Source organism: Ooceraea biroi, chromosome 5, assembly GCF_003672135.1.
Source record: "Ooceraea biroi isolate clonal line C1 chromosome 5, Obir_v5.4, whole genome shotgun sequence".
Taxonomy (NCBI): Eukaryota; Metazoa; Arthropoda; class Insecta; order Hymenoptera; family Formicidae; genus Ooceraea; species Ooceraea biroi.
The window spans coordinates 14,656,326-14,677,815 of NC_039510.1; the positions used below are offsets into that span (position 1 = coordinate 14,656,326).

The following is a 21,490-nucleotide window of genomic DNA, read 5'->3' on the forward strand; positions in this document are numbered from 1 at the left end:
TTGATATCCAGTGTTGCAGTCGGTACCCGCAGTTTTACGATCACAACGAAAACGCGTTCCAATCTCCCCCGTGTCACGCAGAAATCGGTCGAGCATCGATTCCTCCCCATTTCTCCCCCTTCCTCTCCCCCTTAAACGTCCGTACGTGCACAGCCGTTTTGCGCGACGGACGTACTCGCCTGGAATACTCATCGTTGATATTATCGCGTTGTAAAAGCTCGACGCGATCTCGGCTTCACGAGGCATTACGATGGAGGACCCCATCCTCCCTACGTACCGTTAAACGAGTCGCCCCGTCGTAAATCGGAGAACTTTGTGCAGCGTGCTCGCACACACGCGCGCGCGGTGTCGTGTGTCCAAAAGCCTTCCGGCCTGGCCAAACAAGACAAAAACAGATTGCCCGTAGAAAATTTAATTACCGCCCTCTCTTCGAAGTGTCTTCTCGCAGCGACAAACAGTAGCAAGCGGCAGACACAAAGTTGTTAACGTCCGTTACACGTGCGATCAGTCATCCACGACTATTACGTCGCTGGGATTATCATCTTGGATAATAATGGAAACGTTTTTGGATAGAAGATGCGCGTTGTAACAGGAAATGAGAATGGGAGTGCACGCAATTAAAAACGAACCCGCAAGCAACTTCACGCACGCGCTTATGTGAAGTAGGTGAAATGGAATTAAAAACGAGATACGCGGCTATGAGTGACATTCACGATACGAATAATGAAATTTGTAGAGAAATCTTGGAATTTTTGTGCTTGATAGGTGACATCCAGCTAGGAAAATGTTATTTTTAAAGTCACTAAATTTTTCAAATGTATAAAAATTCGTTCCTGTGACAAACCGACAACTGGTTTACAACAGGGATATGACAGGTATCGCGGTATCTGCGCGAAACGTTAAAACTAAGTGTCACGTGTCAATCATAAATGTCATCGAATGTTTCCTTCAAAATTTATTAGTCGATGTCCTGAATTGGTGCGTATTTTTTTCCGACTACAATTAAGCGACCAGTTTGCAGTCTTCGCGGATGGCTTGGCCGTGAAGCTCCAACGTTCCGCGCATCTTTTATTTATTTATGCTAAACAATTCACCATGGGCGGACGCTTTGCCTTCAAGTTCACGGTTTTAAATTTCATATCGGCTACATCCTGCTACACACGCTCTCCATATTGATATGTATGGGGCGATGCACTTTGCTCTCTTTGGTCGAAATGCTTTTCATTTCCTGTCGAGGATACGGCCGATATAAAAAAGCTCGCCCCATGATTTCCCGAGGAGGAACGTAGCAGCTTCTTTATTTCATCAGCTCATTTCTGCATCTTTGTATTGTATTCTCCCGCATTGTCGTTCTATTTTTGACATCGCGTTTGATACAGCCTTCGCTACGATCACAGAAATGTTTAATAGAACAGAATGCTTAATTATTAGCCATGAGCTGTTTAATAGAATCGAATATTTAATGGAATGCTCAATTAGTAGCCATGGGCTGCTTCATTGTCAGATAATCGTCATTTTGTAATTATCAACAATTTTCATGTGTTTCTGCATAAAACGTCCACAGACCGACATGTATTTTACCACATTTTCAGTTTTTATTCATGATACATTATTATCTTACTTTTTTATAATATTTATTATCTTATTATATTATTTACGATACATTATTCTTATTACTTGTTCTGCGAACTTTGCCTTCTATTCTTTCTCGTTCTCGGAACGCACATGTCAAAGTTTACCATCGCGCGATTTCATAACCGGAAACCGTTATTTCACGGGCGGACGTGATGATGGCAAGATCTCAGGAGATAAGATCCCTTTAGAAATACGACGCAACGCTTGATATGGAACGCAAACGTGTCTTCGCATTCGCGGTTACTTAATCTCCTGCCGATCGTAACCTTTTTAACTGCTCCCGCGTTCCCTCGTCTCGTCTCCGCCCATTTAATTTTGACTTTTACACCATTTGCCCGGCCTTAACGCGAGATTTTTATTCCACCACGGTGTAACGCCTGCGCTATCTCGCCGTCTCTTTTTCTCTCTCTCTTGTTCTCCATTCCCCGTTCGCCTACCGGAACGTAATAAATCCCAGCCATCCTGCACTCCTCTCTCTTGCTAGGCGCGTGTTCCCCTTTCCTTTTTTTCTTTCTCTTTCTGCCCAAGAGCTCCCTCATCCGCTCTCGTTGATTTCTATCTCTCTTCCCGAGTGTGCACCCCCGTTGAAATCGTGATAAGGAAAGGACGGCACGTAATTAGAAAGAGCGCCATTTTTAAGCCGTTCCTTTCCTCCTAAGTCCTTGGAACGAGCGCGGACGGTCGTTCTTAGCTTTTCGCTCTGTGCGACCAGGAGTACGCACTCGGATTCGGGGTACAAATCGAGAGAGGGAGAGAAAGAAGAGGGGGAAAAAGGGGACCATCGAAAAAATAGCACTGGCAAGATGAGAAACGGCCATTTGGAAATTGCGAGAGCTATCAGATGTTTCAATGTAGAAAGGCAAAGGAAACTTTGGCACAGACATGAGCTTGTATTTCCGACTGCATTATACATACATCAGTGATTCTCAAAGCTCTCTGAATTCTAATAATCATGTGTGCATCCTCGAGCGAGTCTTCGCCGGCAGAAAAAACGAAAATGCTCCTGGAAAGCTCAACGTGCTTCTCCTTATGTAATTTTTAACAACAGGGACATTAATGCAAGAAGGATTTTGGAACGCTCGAAACTCTTTCCGCATAAAATATTTTTCTTTTTTCTTCGTTTGTTAAAATTTTGTAGCGTTTTCTGGTGCGTAAACTTATTTATTTCTCCTTTTCTTTTTGTTTGTGGAATCAAAGGTTTTTTTTTAAATTATGTGATATATTTTATATTAATTTTCAGCAATAGTTTTTCGTGTATATGTCAAACAATCTGTTTCTCCTCTCTTCCCTACACCGTATTAAGCTTTATTAAAACTGAAAATAATTTTTGGGGATTAAGAGAACATACATATATATTGCATAATGCATAATGCACGTCTGAATGATACGTGTCGTCATTACACGTCGCGCGTTTGGACTTGTACGGGGTAGCCAGTATTTCCAGACGCCATTCCCACGGCGAATTATGCGTAATAAGAATACGCATAGCTTGCTTTTAAAGCGCATTATCCGAGACGTGTCGTAAAGCTTGCGCTTTATCGCACGGCGAATTATGCACCGAGCACGGGGGGCGTGAATGCCGAGAGGGGAGCGGGTCGGGGCGCAGCTTTAAATAAATTTATGCGTTCCTCGCGGCGGCGAGATCGAGATATTAAAGTTTGAGGACTCCCATGAGTTATGCACAGTTTGTGGATCACGCATCTCGGACATTACGCTCTTCGTTGATAAGCCCATTGAACATTATGTACATGTTATCCGAGAGGAGTGAAGGGGGAAGGTTCATTAACGACAACAGTCGATCCTCGAAACTGGACTGTTAATGATGGATCATGAGGAAGGCAAAACTATTCTCGTCAATTAGGATTCCGCGTCTGTGAATTTGGATTTGCGACTCGCGTCTAACAATAAGACGTCACGATATCCGGCGCGTTTACGACTATCGCGAAGTAGGATCGATCAACTCCGTTTCGTCGATTTCAACAATTAAGGATTTTCCGACTTACACGGAAAATCACGCACGGCGTTAGGTGCTGTGCGAATAATAATTTAAACGGAAACACCGTTATATCCGCGGTAGCGATCGCTGCGCGAAACTCGTACGGTGAAAACTGACCCGTCCCGATTGCAATCCTATCCGCGCCGGATTATTTCACGTAATTACGAATTATTGCGGCGCATAGCCGCGTTTCGTGCCGTGTTTACTCGTGTACATTTAATCGTCCCTCGCCCTGGCAGCGCGATGAAAATTGCAGTGTTCACGTAATGATTTTTGTAGGGGTCATACTCGATACTCCATTTTCTTCCGCGGCAGACAGCGTCGAGCAATTTGTCCGACTAATTAAAACGATAATATCCAATTGGTGAAATGCAAAAAAAAGGAAAAGAAATGAAAGACATATTTACATCGCCGTAACAGCGTGCGCTGCATAAGAGAAAGGCTGTTACGATCAGGAACAATAAAATACAATTAGTTCACATTAACTCTCAACTACGACAATTAAATTTGGATAATAATATAATAACTGGGTAATATAGAGTCGATATAGTAGGGTCACGCAGTTTGATCCCTACAAACAAATGGCGCAGTAATTTATATTAACGGGTTGGAAAACGACACTCTGCATTTCATTACTCATCCCCGTGATGTGTGGATGAAAACATGCATGTATATTTATATAGGGCGTAATTCAATCCGCAGACGTTTCGACGCACCGAGCTCGTCGGACAACAATTCAATTCGTGCGTGCAACTGCAATGGAGTTTCTATCACGGTGTCATTTCTGAAGAGATCTCGACTCTCGGACGATTTTCCACGGTCTTGTCAGTTTTTTCAGAGTGCAAATTTTAAAGCACAGTATAGAAATTAGCGGTATAGAAATTAAATAAAAAACAATTTTAAAAAAGGAGGTATTGAAAAAATAGAATATATCTAGGGGTTCTCAGCGGTGAAGGAGGGAAAAGGAAGCTGCGTTTATCTGTTAAAGCGGATGTAGCGAAGGGACCGGGTGAAGGGTGCGAGCTTGGGAAACCGGAACCGGAGATGCATCCGTGCGCCCGAGAGCGCAACTCGCGCGTAAGTGAAAGCACTCACCCTCTTGCCTCAGCAGCATCACGAGCAGCAGCAGCACAAAATCCATCGCGCGAAGCTCGCGCATTCCTCGCGGATCCACGGTTTCGAGGTGCGATTATCACTCGGCTCCCACGATGATAACTCTCCCGTCGACGCTTTTCTTCCTCCTGGTGCCAAAACGAGAGAAAGAGCGCGTGCCGCGCGATTAGCAATCAGGAAAACGGAAATGCTGTCTTCGACATGACCGCAACGCGGGCGGGCGCGTTCGTTTGGTGAACGCTTGCCGCGTGTCGATTATCGAAAAACTGATTTATCGTGAAAAATCAATCAATTTGGGCGCATCGATCGCGCTAACGTAATTATACATAATCTCGTTCGGTTTCTGCTCGTCCAGCTAACATTTCATGACACTATCTCGCATCGATCACTTCGGATGCCGCATAAATGACTGCAGCATGCATATCATGATAATTGAGAATTTTAAGCGAGTGAAATAGTGTGATAATCGGGAAATATCAATGCTCATTACTCTGGATAGTTCATTAAGCTATTATTAGTAGTCTTTTTTAATTTCATGTAATTACTAATTTGGTAGATAGGTAACTAATTTTATTTGAACAATTGCCGGATGTATGCCCCATTTATACAGAACCGCTCGATTTCCTTTCTTGAGCTTAATCGCCGTTAGCTGCATCGGCCCGGAGGCGCGGTTGTGGAACGGAGTTCTTGTTCGAGCGAAAAAGCGTCATGCGCAAACGGCCGCGATAACGATAGAGACAATCGCGGAATTGATAGCGAAAGGGAAAAGCGGACGAGAGAGAGAGAGAGAGAGAGAAAGAGAGAGGCAAGCTTGTCAGGCACTGGTGCCGGTCTTAATTACCGGCGAGTTTCTTCGTTATTCCACTGTCAATTAAATTTAATGATTGCCGCGGGTTATTGTGTTTTCATCGTGTGTCGCTCCCGCGGAAAACCTTGTACGCAGTTAATGGCAACCCCTTATTTCCCCCGTATACGTTTACTCATAGCCGGCCGCTCGTACGTCGTGGCACGAATCCCTTTTTATTCGAGGGATACCAATCGTCATTGTCGACCGAAAACGAGACACCTCAGGGAGTCTGCTTTCGCGCGCGACCAACATCAGTCGCGTCTTCATCGCGTTCCTCGCAAGGAGCTCAAGCTCCGCACGACTCTCTTCTCTTTGCACTACCAACTGGAAATTTTTCGCAATTGAAAGCTCTCTCTTTCCTGTAAGGTGCTAAAAGCCCTCGCTCCGTGGCAAATCGTCGAGTGCTCTTCATCCTCGAAGCTTTTGGTCGGGAAATTCCGATAATTCCACGTGGTCCGCTGCTTAATTAGATTTCCTCGTTGCAGGGAGTCGCGAGCCAAAGAGCGACGCCTTTTAATTCGCGAAGGAAACGGCCCCTCGATCTCGGCCAGCGAAGACTCAGCCGGATTAACGAGGGCGCAACGTTTAACGACAAGAGTGCGCCGGGACGCGTGAACGAGACGGACGGCGTCGTGTCACCCGAATATAACGAGGAACAGCCGAGTCCTGTCCCCCGCACCCCCTGCAGAACGGTCGAGTTAATCCCGTTGATAATTGCCAGCTGTCAGGACAACCGAAAGATCGCCGAGAGGCAGAGTCCGAAATGTGACTCGGCTGGAGAGGAAGCGAGGAGGACGAAGCCGCGTGTGCTACCCCCGAATGAATTTATAACAAATTTCAGGAATAATCCCTGGAACGGGAGCGTACGAGAGGAAATCTCGGACGGGGCACTCTCGTCTGAATAGCCCGAATCAGTCGAGAATACTCGGCGATTTCACGGGGTTTCCGCCGAGCGCCGGTGGGCGGGAAGAAGGGCTGGGGGCGAGAGGGAGCGGAAGAAAAGAGACGAAACTGCCGTCGCCGCGGCGGTCGACCGCCGCGGACGCCGGGCTGCAGATTTTAAATGCAACTTGTTGCGAGTTTGCGCCGAGCGTTTGTCCGCCGCCGAGACGCTGCGCAACGTCGTGCAAGCGACGAACTTACGGATCTCTCGCGTTCCCGTCGAATTAATCTCGATTCAGAGAGGTTCCCGCTTAATCAATCTCGATTCGAGATCATATAATTGGCGAACTACCTCTATCCGTAATGCATCGCCGACGTGTCGCGCCCGTGCGTGACAGAGCAGGCTCTTAGGATGAAATCGCTAGTACGCGTGTTTCGTCAATCGATCGACCGGAGAGAGAGACTGATACAGACGGAGGGAGGGAGAGAGAGAGAGAGAGGAAGAGATAGAGGGATTAACGCGGGTTCCGGTTTACCGATGCACAACGGTCGTTCCTAATGAGCGTAGAGATCGAACGGGATGTTGCTGTTTGTCGAGCGAGGGGCTGACCTGATGCCTGAACTTCGGGATAGTGATTTGTGTTTATAATTGGGGTGTATCTTGGGAGGATTCTGTTTGCCCAACGATATCGCTCGTTTATGCGAATCGCATATGCACGACCTATCGGACATCGGCTACCTTTCTTCGACATTCTAACACCGGCCGTGTATTCGTGTATTCATCCTCGGGGCTAATCTACGGAAACGGTATTGCATATTTGATCGTACGGCCCAGAATCGCACATCGGAAATTAATCGAAATACGATTTCCGTGTCCCAAATACATATTTCACGCTCGGTACTAGAGAGCAAAATTGAAGAAAAGAAATTAGATTTTGACTGTTAAACCAGTAAAATTAGGTCGCTAGAAGATGTTTAACGTTCGTCGAAGAATTCATTTCTCGTGGTTTGCAGATTTTTTCTCTCTGCAGCTATCGAAGACCGAATCTCTTTCTCTCTCTCTCTCGCGGGAATAGTATGGAATTTTTGTTGAAGAATTCAATGGATCCAAGACGCGATTATTATATATAAACGGCACGCATTGACGGAACCACTTTGCTTCGCGAGCAAAATGAAACAGCGGAGGTTAATCTACCCCTCGCGATTCGCGCAGGGTACGTTCGCACGCGATTTTTCTCGAGACCAACTGTAGTCTCGCTTTCACGGTTCGTAAATGATTCCAAGTTCGAGAGTTCGAAAGGTCGGCCGGAGCCTTGCACGAATTGTAGCGCCGCGTTGGTTTATTTAGTCAGCAAGACGATTTTCACTCGTTCTTCCCTCGTCTCTCCATTTCGTCCACCCCTCGTGGACGCGCCACGTGCGCGATCGGTCGCGTGAAACACGCCCCAACAACGCTCGTTTCGATCGTGCGTGCGTGTGCGCGCACAGTATCGGCCACGAGAATCGATTTGTCAGCGGATATTCCCCTTCGAATACGTCCGAATAAGGGGCGCGGCGAGCAAGTCTGCTCGTTCATTCTTGACTTATTCACACCGCGGTACCTTTGTTGGCATCTCTACATCGAGTCTCCCCTGCGGCTCCCTTCAACGTCCATATTACGAGAAAATTTTTCCGACGACGGAATTACGATATGAATAAACGACGAGGATTTTATCGCTCAGGACCGTCCTTTTCGCGACGATCGTGCGATGAAAGTTACAGCCTACCCGACCGAAAAAAGAACTTGGAATTTATAAAAATGCGAATTTTCTCCTTCCAATACAATCTTAAACGTTGCGTTGTTTTAATCTTGTCTAGGAGCACTCATCTTATTTCCTTGCGCCAGGAGCTTCCTATCCAGATATGTCCGACAGCTATTTGAAAACGCGACGTAATTTCGTTATCGTGCCGTTGCGTGCAAATGGTCGCTAAATGCCTTCATCTTGACGCTGGGATAACGCGCGCTGTGCGCTTCGAGTCACTCGAATTCCGACGTCGGGAGTACCTACCAGCACGCCCGATTCTAGCGATTGCTAATTTCACTCGTGCGGCAATTCTGCAGCTGCAGTCGCGATATGGCGACATTTGCCGTTGTCACCGCCGTCGATTCAATCGTCTCGACCTCCTCGCTCCCCATAAGTACCATCTGCGCGTTCCCGTTTCTCGAATGCGACGTTCGGATCTCGAAGCCTGTGCATCATCTCTCTCTTCCTCTCGCTGTTCCTTTTTCCCGAAGCATCGATATTCATCGGTGCACATTCGACGGAATTACCCCGTTGCCTGCGTGAAATCAGAGTGTCGACGCGTCGCGCGCCTTTCACTTCCGCTCCGCACTGATATCATCCTAATCGGCCGATCGCAGATTCCATCGGTACCGATAACGAACGAGATGTTCTTGTTCTGCGCCCCTTATCGTTTAACTGTTCCGCTCGATTATAGGTGACTCGCCCCGCGATCAACCGCCCCCTCGCCCATCACCCATCTCCTGGGTCCTTGATCCCCGTTAAGAGTAGCTTCCCGCGATCCTGCCGGAAACGCGAGGAGGGCGAACTTCCACCTCTATAATCGCCTCTCGATCCCGCACGGTGTTCGCACCAGCAAGCGGATATTCCGTCGTTGTACCCTCATGATTTAATAAACACTTTCGCGCGTTGCAACTCCGACGGTGCACTCCGACAAAGTCGTGACAAGAGTTGTTTTGGCGCACCATCAGTTGCGCTTCTCCGAAAATCGTCCGCAAAAGGAACATACACCATAAGGAATACGCAAAATTAAAACAATTATATATAAAATTAATTCCAACCGATTTTATTGTAAAAGATACTAGCGGTAATAATTGGTGGTAATAAATGGCGAACTCATAAGATTGATATTTCTAAAAATACGTTCTCCTCGTTGTCGCAAATATAGCTCTCTAGAGCGACAGATCCTCCACGTATCCTCGCATCGGCAATCAATCCCACTGTGTCAATTGAATTCGCGGGAAATGAGCGATAGGCTTTGTGTCAACCGACCCAGGCAAACACCGTAATTCACTCCTATTCCGTATATTATTCCCCAGGTAAGGAGGAATAATGTTCGCGCTGCATGCATGCACAATGCGATAGACGCGTTAGCTCCGCAGGTCTCCGCAACCGAAACGAAATTTCGCGAAACCACATTTACATCGGAACGCGTGCGTTAATTCAGATTGTTGACTAATTCTCGCGTACCGGATGTATCGCGGTCTGCGTGAATCGCATAATTCCATATACATATTACATACCAGCGCGGAATGAACGCGCGGAAATGCATTAACTTGCGCGCGACCCGCGATACGGGGCTTCCAGCGATTCGATCGCAATTTCGCGAAACCGCACTTGCTTTGCGAACCGCATGTGTCGATTCGCGGAGTCAAGAGTACTGGGTTTTCTAGGTCTGCAGTACCTGCAATCGTTCGATATGTCCCGGCCGCGTGTATCATGTGACAGCCACCATGGGGATCCCTCATTCCCCCATTAATTCGCGATACCGTGCCTCCGACCGGTATTGAAATTTAACGCGACCGCCACTTTGTTTGGAGGCGCGCGGGCCGCTTTAACTCGCCCCGGTTGCTATGCCATTTGAGGCCGCGCGTGCACCACCGCGGTTTTCAGCCTACCTTCGCGGCCCGACCCGGGTTAAGAGCGGCTCGCCGCAATTCCGGGGACAGCATCGAAACTCTTCCGGCCGGCTGGTTTCATCGCGCGGCCATGCGACCGGAAACGCGAACAGAACGGTTTATGGACCGGCCGGACCTCGGGCAACGGCGACGATGACCGGTGAAATGAAAATTAGAGTAGGCGACACCGTTCGTCGTCGGTCAGCAGCTTTCGTTTTCCCAGACAGTTTTTCCATTCGCGTGCACCCCGCGTTCGCCCGCGGGCGCAGTCGAGGGGCGCAGCGGAGAGAAAAATCAGCAGCGCTCGACGCACTCGACGGGGCGCGATCTCAATTCGCTCGACGCGCGGCAACGTCCTCGGGGAGAAGGCATCGTCCTCGCGGAAGGGTGACGATCGCGCGCGCGCCCGCGCGCGCGCGTCGAGTGCAGTCAGTCCGAAGGGACGGCGGAGCGAACTCCCGCTGGAACTTCAATTCCCATTTCCTAACAAATCGCACTGATGACGGGTCTCGTGGCTCCCGCCGAGACCAAAGTTCCGGGGATCAACTCTCCGTTTTTTTTTCCGAATTACTCCGGAGTCAAAAGTGTGCACACAAGTCCGATCGCGGCAGATCTCCGTGCGCGGTTCCTCTCCACGTCGGATTCTTCTGTACCCGAAACGTTCTCCCGCTCGCTACACGTCGGATGTGCACGCGCGATGATTTCGTTTGTGGCGCCGCGACGCGCGCGGAACTGTCGGCCGGGTGAAAGTTCGCGTCGCGGATGGCCGATGCCGACTACGAAAGCTCGACTGCGCGCCGTTTTACCTCCGTGCGGCGGTTCGTAGCACCTGAGCGCCTGCGCGCCTCGTGCCCCGCAGGTGCAACTGCACGCGTCGAGCCGCGTAGTCGACGACGATCGACGACGAGTGCCAAGGCGTCGCGACACCTCGCGCCGATCCGACATCGTGCAGTGCGAGTCATGCGCGATTGTTATCTTCACCTGCATTTATTATTCTTATTATTATTACTTGAGATCGAGTGCAGCAGGTCGTTGATTTTTCCAGTCGGTTCTCCAGTCTGTGAACGCTCATGTAGTCGTTCAAATCTGAAGCGATGGAAGCCCGAAACTACAACGGTTTCAGCCCGTGAAGCTATTGTAATATATTCGAACTTGAAGATATCTGTTCATAAACTTGCAATGGTCTGAATCTGAAGCTATAATAATTTGAGCTTGCAGCTGTAACAGATCCGGCTTGAAGCGAGCTTAACACCGTAGTAGCTCGAGTTTGAAGCTGTAGTCTTGAGCTCGAAGCTATAATAGTCCTAACTTGAAATTATAATGCGTAAACCTGGTTCTATCAGTCTGAGTCTGAAGCTGGAATAGTTTGAGATTGAAGCTATAATTTAAGTTTGAATTTCAGCGTGAAGCTATAATTGCGTGAAATCTGAGGCATACTGTAAGGATGCAATATGAGAAAATTTACATCGCATGTCGCGATTGTTATCGACATCACATTTAGATACACGTTTATAGAATTCTCCCTTTAATTCCAGCCTGTACATGTTTCGTAAATATTAGAAAAAAAATATTATTCTTCGCAATATTTTTGGAAAATCTATAAATCGTTTAGAGAATTTATAAAATTTAATTTGACTCATTTGAGAGATACAAAAGATCGCATGATTTTGGCTACTATTAATCGCGATTCGGGATTCAGGATTCAAACGCAACGTGCATGCATTCCAGAGGACGATTTCAGAATGTTCGAGACCTCGAAAGAATTACGACCGTCACGCGCGGTGTACGCGGCAGCGCGGAAGCGTGGCCGCGCGAGTGAATTATCTCGCATCGACAAATCATGGAACGTCGGGATCGACTAGGGAGACGCCGGGGATCGTTATCCACGCCTATCTGAGCGGACGTGTCGTGATACTGTTCTCGGTGATTATGGGGTGACGTCTAAAAACGACGGGGCTTGTACGTACATTGTCAGATCGGTAGAACGGGAGAACGATATCTCGGTACAAGCGCGGTTATCGACGGATCGGCGGAACAATAATTCTTCCCGAGCTCCGGGCCGCGGAATATTTCCCGCGGGTAATTTACGTGGCTTTTCGGGCGCCGATTTTCAGATCGCGAACTACGTATATCTACGTACCGAGCGACCGTTCGCGTACTCTTAAACCCGCCGCGCTCTCGTTTCCGATAGATCGATATCGTGGCGAGTCACGACCTGAGGGAGGACGACCTCGCGCTTCGCCTGGAGTTTGCGAAGACGATGGCACGCCGCCCGGCAGAACGAACGCGCGTCCACGACGTGAATAATTCTGTTGTTGCATCGGTGTACGTGTTGCAACTTGTACGTGACCCAGAAGTCACGTAAATTCAGTTTCGCGCCGGGACTCTCGTTATTCCTTCGACTAATTGCCCGAACAATCACGGCAGGATGTCCGCGAGCGTTCGGGAGCGTCGATTCGCCCGTTTATTTGCATCGGTTGTATAAATGTATCGACAACTGCGGTCATTTAATACGCAGTACGGTGTCTATTGATGCAGATCCCAAGGGTAATTATTCTCTCTCTTTCTCCCGGTTTGGCTCCAATAGTGAGCGATTCATTCAGCTTCAAGTAGAAACTGATGGAACTGCCACGAATGGCGCATCAATGAACAATCACAAACGTAAAGTTGAAATAGAGGTAAAGTACATATAGAAACAGGACGAAGTAAAAATAAAATTGCAACGCAGTAAAAAGTGGATTTGCGCTCCATGAAAACTGCACTTTTTCATTTAATGCAGATGATGAATAAATATTATAAAAAAATTGTAGATATTTTTAGGCCTATATTTAATTAGCATTATTTACTTTCGGTTACTAATTTATTCACAATATTCTTGCATCTCAATTTTATCACGCATGAAAATCTACATTATTATAAATTATATAAATATTTTTGATAACCGCTTTTAAAGGGAAGATTTCCGCCTTAAAGACGGACCCGTACGCTGGCCAGCCGCAATGGAATCCCGAAGCCTGTTCGTCGATTTCCGTACAGATCCGACCCTGAGCGCAGGAGAGAACCGCAAGAGAGGCTGAAACTAATTTTACCTCATCTCTCGCTTGTGTGCGGCTGGTATCCCGCCGGAGAGAGAACGCGTTTTCGCTTCGGCTTTGCCAGCGCAGAAGAACGGTGAGAAACATGGCGACGGCGCGGGCTTGCGAGAAATATCGCGGCGGAGACCGTGTAATGCACCGTGCAGGTGCATATCCGGGTGGCCCGCATATCTGGGGTGATAATCTCTTTTCATTTGCGTCGGGCAGAGGGGCGAGAGGGGCGGAAGGAAGGCAAGAAAGAGGAAAGACACGGGCGGTCGTTGACGTCGTCGTTCTCCATGGAATTTGCCGATTTTCTTTCCGGTCGACTTCGCCCTCTGCCCCTCTATTATCCCTCAGTAGAGGGTGAAGGGTCGACCGAAATTGATACAACGGCGCGTTCCGCGCGTTTACGGTAACGGTAAACGGTTACCGTTAAGCGCCGCGTCCCGCGGTACGCTTCATCTCGCTCGGCGAACGGCGCGCATACTCGAGACGCGAAACGAAATTCCGAGGGCGGCAGGATCAAAGGGCGAGGGATGCGCCTTCGCATCGTCTCGTCTTCGCCTCTGTTACTCGATATCGCGCCACGAGGCGGCCCAACAGAATCAAGACGCCAGGTTAATGTCGTGGCGGCAACAACCGCTCTCCTTGCATAGCACAAGTGGATCATCATCACTGCATTGCCCAGCCGCGTTTTTCACCGCAAGGATGGCAGACGCGACGTCTCACCCCCTCAAAGTGTCACGCGCACGACGCTCGCGAATTAAGTTAATTGAATGGAGACTGCATGCATAATTCGGCTGCTCCGTTACACTTCTGTTATCTCGAAAGTTCTAATGATTAATTAGGACAGATATACGTCCCCGAGAGGAAAAGCCTCCTCGTTCGGGACTCCCGAGAGAAAGCGCTCTTTATTACAATTTTGATAAATGCAGTAGTTACGAAAGTGCTCGGGTTCGACCAGAAATGCATGATTGTCTGACAATACCGTGCCGTTGTGTACATCTATGCTTCATCGCGATTATATTTTTACTGCAAATGTCTTCATAGATGATCAGCGTTGAGTGAGATAAATAAAACAACTCGTTGCAAGATAACTTCGTCGTCTCTCTCGCGCTTGCGAAACGATCGCATTTTATAGGAATCCGTTTCCGCTTACTAAGCTCCCCTTTGTAATACTTATTCCGCCGTGCAGGGGCTTCGCGCGCAGACTCACGCTCGGCCGTTCGTTTCTCTTCAGATGGCATTTCGATATAATCAGCAACGTTTCACTTTGACGGTCCGCATAAAAACCGTACCGAATATAATTCGCTGCGTCGCGCGGTTATTAACGCGGCAATGAATGAGTAATCGGTTTACGCGACCTCTTCAGAAGAGCGAGAGGTGGTGCCCAATAAATCTTCGATTCGCGCATTTGTGAATCGGCACTCACGGCTGAGTGCCGGTGCTCCAGTTTCTTACCTCGCGCGACGCACACCGACGCCCAGAACAAAACTATCTCGCAATCACGCGAAATTTCTCCGTAACTCATAAATTTATGACAACAGTAAATTCTCGACTTTACAAGACGTCTCGAGATACTCGATGAAGGAATATAAAAAATTTATAGTTATTATGCTATCTCTGTCTTATATAACGTCTCTTTTAGAAATTCTCATAGAAATACGTGGAATCTTGCATCTAGAAATATACTTTGACGAGTACAATAAAATGCATCCCCATCGCAGGGATGAAAAACGAGGGAGACGCGATCGCGATGTCCGGTTTCCTCGATTTGTATCTCTCGGCTAATTGACGGTAGTTTGCTGTTTAATCGTGCGATCGAGATCCGTGCGATTCTCTCGTGCGCGCGCGAACGCGCCACGAGGGGTTGACACAGAGAGCTGTCCATTATCCGAGGGAGCGCGAGAGGGTAAGCGTGAAAACGCGAGTTCGATGACGGGACCATCGCTCGTTCGACGAGTCGTAGCGACGGTAGTAGTAGTAGTAGTAGTAGTAGTAACAGCAGCAGCAGCAGTAACGGTAGTAGTAGTCGACTTTCGCGAGCAGTCAACTTTTCTCGGAGGGTTTTCCTACACGACGTGCTGGCCGCCTGCATACCGACTCGTACTACTTAGCCCGAATAAACAGCAGCGCTCTGCCTGCTCTGCAGGAAGATGGTATTGACCATCCTTTTTCCGACTCGTCGCATCCCGACGGATCAACCCTTCCCTCCCTCCAATCCTCCTCTCCCCTGGCCGTTGAAGGTTCGTTCCGTCGCATCGCCGCCTCCGGAGCAACCGGCTCGTTTCCGATTCAAGCGACGACAACCGGCTGCCGACAGGGCGACGGAACGAGACGGAGACATCGAACTCTGGTAGATCCCGCGACCTTTGCCAGCAGCGGAGTTAATATTTATCGAGGCTGTTTGTAATTTTCTCGAGACTACCCGAGATTACCGGCGAGCCCGCCCGACGAGGGATCGAAGGGAGAAGATAATTGAAACGACAGGAACACTGGGGTCAAATGTGCATCCAGTGATTAGTGTTTCATCCAGTGATTAGCATCGTTGCGAATACGAGGTGTCTCTTTCCTGAGACATCGACGTATTGTACTTATTGTCGAAATCCTTCAGTTTTCTTGCAAATTTTCGCGCAAAAAGATTCTTAGAAGACTAAAATGAATATAAAGGAAAATTTTTCGTGAAAGATGCCATATCTTTCTCGTTTCTTTAATCGCGCGATTAAATTTGACCGTACGGAAGGGTGAGTACGATTTAATTCTAATTCGCGTATTCTCACGGAGAGGATCCAACAAGACGCTTCCTGCACTTCTCGCAAATACAGCTTCAAAGTTGGCAGCGATAATAACCGGAGGTATTTTTTGCATTCGCGTTACGAGGCGCGTTTTCCGCGCAAAATCACACGTGCCGGGTTATGATTTCTAGGTCGCCGACTGCAAAACGCACATCGTCGCCGGCAGAATAACGCGCCTTGCTGATATAGAACGTATCTCCATATGATGCACGGGTGAACCACATATTTCTCTACATGGCAGCTCGATCTACCAGTTTTATGTTTTCTTCCGTAAAAACAGCCCGCTCCCGTTCGCGCGCGAGAGAAAGTTCGAGAAACGAGCTGTCGCCGGTAACCACGACTGGTGTATCCACTTTTTATTGCAATATATCTTAAAAAGGACAGGAAAGCACGTGTGTGAGAAGAGACTTGTGAGCTAGCTCCATGCACGCTCAAGAGCACGCTGCTTTCCGAGCGCTTTCGAGAAACAGCGGCTGATTGGAGCGCATACAGAGCGAACGCAAACGCAGTTTCGGAGCTTCAAGACGCTGTGCCAAATTTTCAGTCATCCAGACTTGTATAACAATTGAAGAAAACCGTTTTAAAAACGTAGAATCAAGTTCTTCACTGACTTTACACAGCACTGATCCGCTACTGACGAACAAATCGAGTTGGAGATAATCCTCTCACAAATTTCGCGGATTCGAGGAGAATCCAGCGACGATGGGGATGAAATCGATCGGCCGTCGGTCCTACGAGACGATCGGTCACCGTTAACGAGCGGCACGGTAATCGCGTTTCTTGCTCTCTCGCGAGGCGAATAGAAATGACGGCTCAATTAGATGCGTGACGCCGTTTGTGATTTACGATGCCGCGCGTGCGAATATCGAGTGCCCCGGGTGCCGATTAATTTCGATTCAACAATGGACGCGTCTCGTCGAGTTAATTTACAGAGAATGCCGAGCGCGCTCGTCAACAAGTGGCCGATTTGTAAGTGATAGCGGAAGACGGCCCGCACATGTTCGTTTCGTATCTCTGGACGGCAGACTTTGCTCGCAATTGGCGATTTAGTTAAATTCCTCGAATAACTAGTCCCAATCTCTGTGTAACACGAGAGGACGAAATTGTCGTCGAGGAAAAGTTGAAAAACAAGAGCAAAAGATGCCTGAAGAGTCCCTTTGAGGGAAGATGTTGGGGCCTTTATCGGAAGCATAAGCGCTGCTAGATTTCAGAAATCGCTTGTACAACGGATATTGCGGGCCCCAAAGGGATTCGAGCAATGAGTTTTAAAGACGGTAATACCATCTTTGCGTCGCAACACCGCGCGCTGTAACGAAGATATCCCGATAATAATCTGAAAATCCTCGTGGAGGTACGTTACGCTCAAGTAAAGATTGGAACGACCGGGAATCGAGCGACCCGCTACAGATACCGGGGGAGGGAAGAATAATTTGCGAGGCGAATGTTCGCGGTGTATAACTCGACATTTACAGTGTGCCGCGTCCACCCCGCGGCCTTCGGCTGCGAATATCGTGGGAAGGTAACCCGGAAAATGCGAAGACGGAACCATCGCGGTCCTCCGGGACGAGCCGAAAATGCACTTTTTATCGAGCTGGCGCATCCTGCATGCGCTGCGCGGGACGGTCGAGTCCGTGCATGCATATTTCCCGGCACGTTTCCGCCGGTATCCCAATGTACACGCACGTACCTCTTTCCTGAGCCCGGCTGCCCGGACGGGCAAACCGCGCGAGGTCGATCAAAACTGCATATTCATGGGCAGTTCGGAAAGACGATCCATTTCGCTTTTTTCTTCCTCCTTCTTTTTCTTTTGTCTTTGTCAGCCGCAAGAGAGATGTTCCTCGCGGACGGACAGGTATGATACCGGATATCCCGCAACCCGCGGAACCGGGACGGCCTTACGTGAAATTTCCCGAGCAAAATTCGCGAACGGAACGGAGTATCGTTGGGTTTCGTCGCGCGATCTTTCCCTTCGCGTACGGATAAAATGTTTCTCGGATACGTGCGTTTCGCCGGATCGCTTAAATTGCGCATGAAACGCTAGTTCCTACTGGCGATCGGGTTCTCGATTCGTTCGGGAAAAGTCGTCTCTAGAAAGTAGTTTTACGTCTTTCATCCTGGGTCCGCGAAGTACCTTATCCCACTATCGGTGTGATCCTCTCCAATTCGGGAATGACGAGCAAAAAGGAGTACTCGGTGTGTTCCTGGACTCAGAATTCTGTGTGTTCACAAATAAGCATAAATAAAGAAGCAGCCAGACACATCTGAGATTATAATCATAAAATTATCATTCTCCATTTTCCGGCTTTACTGTGAGAAAAGCACGGCAAACAAAGCAGGGAATAATAAGAACCACTTTTGACGGTAATGTAGGTACGTGTATGTGTATGTGTGTGTGTGTGTGTGTATGTGTTCTCTACCCTCGAAATTTTCAGGGAACATTCGAATCCTTGCATTTTAGGGCCTGAAATATTTAGCCTCTCGCCAGAGCACTGCCGCAAATATCACGCCGTACAAATACGTCTCGGGCAGCATTCTCGCTGATTACATCTCTCTTCCTGGGGAACGTCGTAGTCAGAGATTATGAATTTGTGCGTCGTGGAGGCAACGTGTAATTAGGAATATTTTTGCGACCGCCAGCGGACCAGGGAAAAATAAATAAAGCTGCTTCCGCTCTCTTCTTGGTGGCCTGAACGCACTGCGGTCTATCCACGGTTACACTACGGCTACGAAATTAAGTGCGGTCCACAGCGACGGTGCACCTTCCGGCAGTTTAGTCACCGAGAAAAGAGCGCGCGAGCGGGAAGGAGGAAGCAGCAAAGGAAAGAGAAACGCGAGAGCGCGACTTTGTCCCCTCGATAAGTGGATTCTCCGATTCGCCGGGAGTTTTCGCGAATTTCACTCGAGCGTTTTCCCTCACTTTCTCCCTCCATCCCTCTTTCTTTTTCTCTCTCCGGCACGTTTCGCCATTGTGGCGCACAGTGCGCAGCGAAGAAGAGCTGGGCAATTTAGCGAACGATGTACTTAAAATCTCTGACAATGTCTCTTTTCTGCTTTACGATTCTCCGCTGTTAGGCAATTTTTTAAACGATAAATTTCGCGCTTAATGGCGAAACGTATTATCCGTTTATCGCGTGGCTCCCCTTCACCTTCACCCCGCGCCCTCGAGAGAACCCCAAGATCGAATCTATAAATTAAGCTTGACAATTTGCCGGTTGCATTATCCGCCAGATTCACGGGGAGAGAAATAGGGAGAGGAAGGAAGAGTTACGTGATGAAATGGCAGCGACACGACGAAGACCAGCGGGAAAGCGAGGGGTCGAAAGAGTATGGGGGTAAGTCAGATGCTAAGTTTCGCCAGCTCCATATACACAACGGGAATCCTCCGTTTCCACGCTAGTCTACGATACGCTCGCGCGTGAGTACACCCACGATCTAAAGGCTCATTCATACCTCGCGCGAAAGCTATCCGCTCCAAGTGGAGAGTTTACGTTGAATCCGACGCGAAGAAAAATATAGACCGAGACAAAGAGCCGGCTGGCTTGAAGTACGCTCTAATAGAGTTCAACAAGGCGGCGGCGTGGGGGTAAGGTGGTAAAAGATCGAGCGAACCAGGAAGTAGACTGAAAAGGGATAAGGAGCAAAGGATACAGCGAAGCTAGAGGAGTAACGAAGGCATGAGAGAGAGAGGAGAGCGGCTAGTTGCTCCTCGCAAACTTACACCACCTCGTCCATAAATTCCGGTAATCGCGCACCCCCGGTACCTCGCGAGCGGGGGCGCAGTCGAAACGCGCTACGACGTATCTCACGGGTGCTCGCTAACGAACTTACGCGCGAATTATGCGCGCGAGATTATCCTGTCCGCTCGCTTGCTCGCGCGGAGTCATCGCGAAGGGAACCTCCCTCGAGAGAAACGCGCGTGGCCGCCATTGTGACGCCACCCTAAACGTATCGCGCTTCGCGCGACCCCTTTAATGGCTTATATATGGCGCGCGTCCCTCCAACGCGAGCAACACACTCGGATACCGCGAGTCTTTAATCAATTATGCAAATGATTTGCGGACGACTACTGTATACTCACCCCCTCCATTTCCCTCCTACCGCCACGCTGGAACGCGCAATCTAGACAGTCCCTCCGCTTTGTCTCCCTCCCTTCCATTTTGTTTCGCATTCGCTCCTCGCGGAGATGCTTCCTGTTGTCTATCTTCTCTCTCTTTCTCTCTCCACGTACCTTCCATTCTCATCCTCCCGACCCAGTTGGCACGGTTGTTTATTAAAACTTTCAAATTAACCGGCTTTAATCGCGTTCGTTTTATGCTTTTTGTTGCCCTGTATATTATTTATTACAGTATAAGCAAGCCTCTCGCCTTCCTTCTCTCTCTCTTCAGCCCTCCTAATCCTCTCGCACAAATCGCGTCCACCTGACCCCATCCCCTCGCAGTACGCTTTCATCCGCCTCTCTTTCATTCCCTCGCCACTCCACGTCCTCCTTTTTCTCTCGCTATGCCGTTTACACCATCCGCCGAGTATCGTTCAACCCCTCGTAACGTAGTTTTGGCCTTTGCACGAGTACCCTTTTACCCTTTTACCCTTTAGCTCATCCATGTCTCCACTTCGCGTGTCCCCCTATTCTACCTCCTATCTTGTCCATCTTTCTCTCTTCCCCTTTCTCTTTATCCTTCTCCGTTTCTCTGTCCTGTTATTGTAGTGCACATTTGTTTACCCTCCCTTCGTCGTCTCCTCCGTTTTCTCTTGTCCGTGCAGTGAGTTACGTTTCGCACCCTCCTCGCGGAAGTTCAAATACGGGATTACCGCGGTGGTCAGCTACCAAGCACAGGCTTATAAAAAATGAAAATGGTGCGGAGATGCGAGCGGAGATGGGATTTCGGACGGGGAAAAAATACTCAATCAACACCGGTGGGATCGTGAAGGAAGACACGTAATAACGTTCTCCGCGATTCGCGCTCGTCATCGAATTAAACATGACAATTTACGGTACCAATTGCAACAACAAAATTGAAAACAATAATTAATCATTTTAGAGTCGCAACGCAATTCGCGCGAATCGCAGTGTCGCAACGCGATTTGCAAGGACGATGTGCACCGACTCAAACGAATTCTTAGGTCAAAAGATCATCAAAGCGCCAGTGATGACGTAAACGGTGATTTGGAAGAAAGAGGACTGACGCGGGAGAGAGACCTGGCGAAGAGGAGACTCGCATACTCATAAAGTTGTATGCGCGACACAGCTTCGGACGTTCCTACGTTGCTGTTGAGTACCCGCGAGACTCGTATCCCAGGACAAACTGGATGAGAAACTGCACGAAACACGCTCAGACTAAGATCTAACGGGGAACATGTGCCGTATAGAGGGTATATATGCTGGTGCATGCCCGCGCCGGCATCTCCTCACCTCGAGACGTGCCCCGTGCCGGATCGCGTGCTCTCCGAGTATTTCCGCTTCCCGCA

General features: G+C 48.7%; 1 protein-coding gene across 5 annotated transcripts in view; it reads right to left on the reverse strand.

Moving 5' to 3' along the window:
* LOC105285218 (cell adhesion molecule 2) overlaps positions 1 to 10,955 on the reverse strand; it is a 90,037-nt gene extending 79,082 nt beyond the window's left edge. The window contains exons 1-2 of one of the 5 annotated variants that reach the window (XM_011349304.3): positions 10,153 to 10,955; positions 4,727 to 4,872 (exon numbers count right to left, since the gene is read on the reverse strand). In XM_011349304.3, the coding sequence (XP_011347606.1) occupies positions 4,727 to 4,790 (64 nt within the window). In that variant the 5' untranslated portion in view covers positions 4,791 to 4,872; positions 10,153 to 10,955. The other 4 variants (XM_011349299.3, XM_011349300.3, XM_011349302.3 and 1 more) reach the window with 4 other exon arrangements.
* Between the last annotated feature and the right edge of the window lie 10,535 nt (positions 10,956 to 21,490).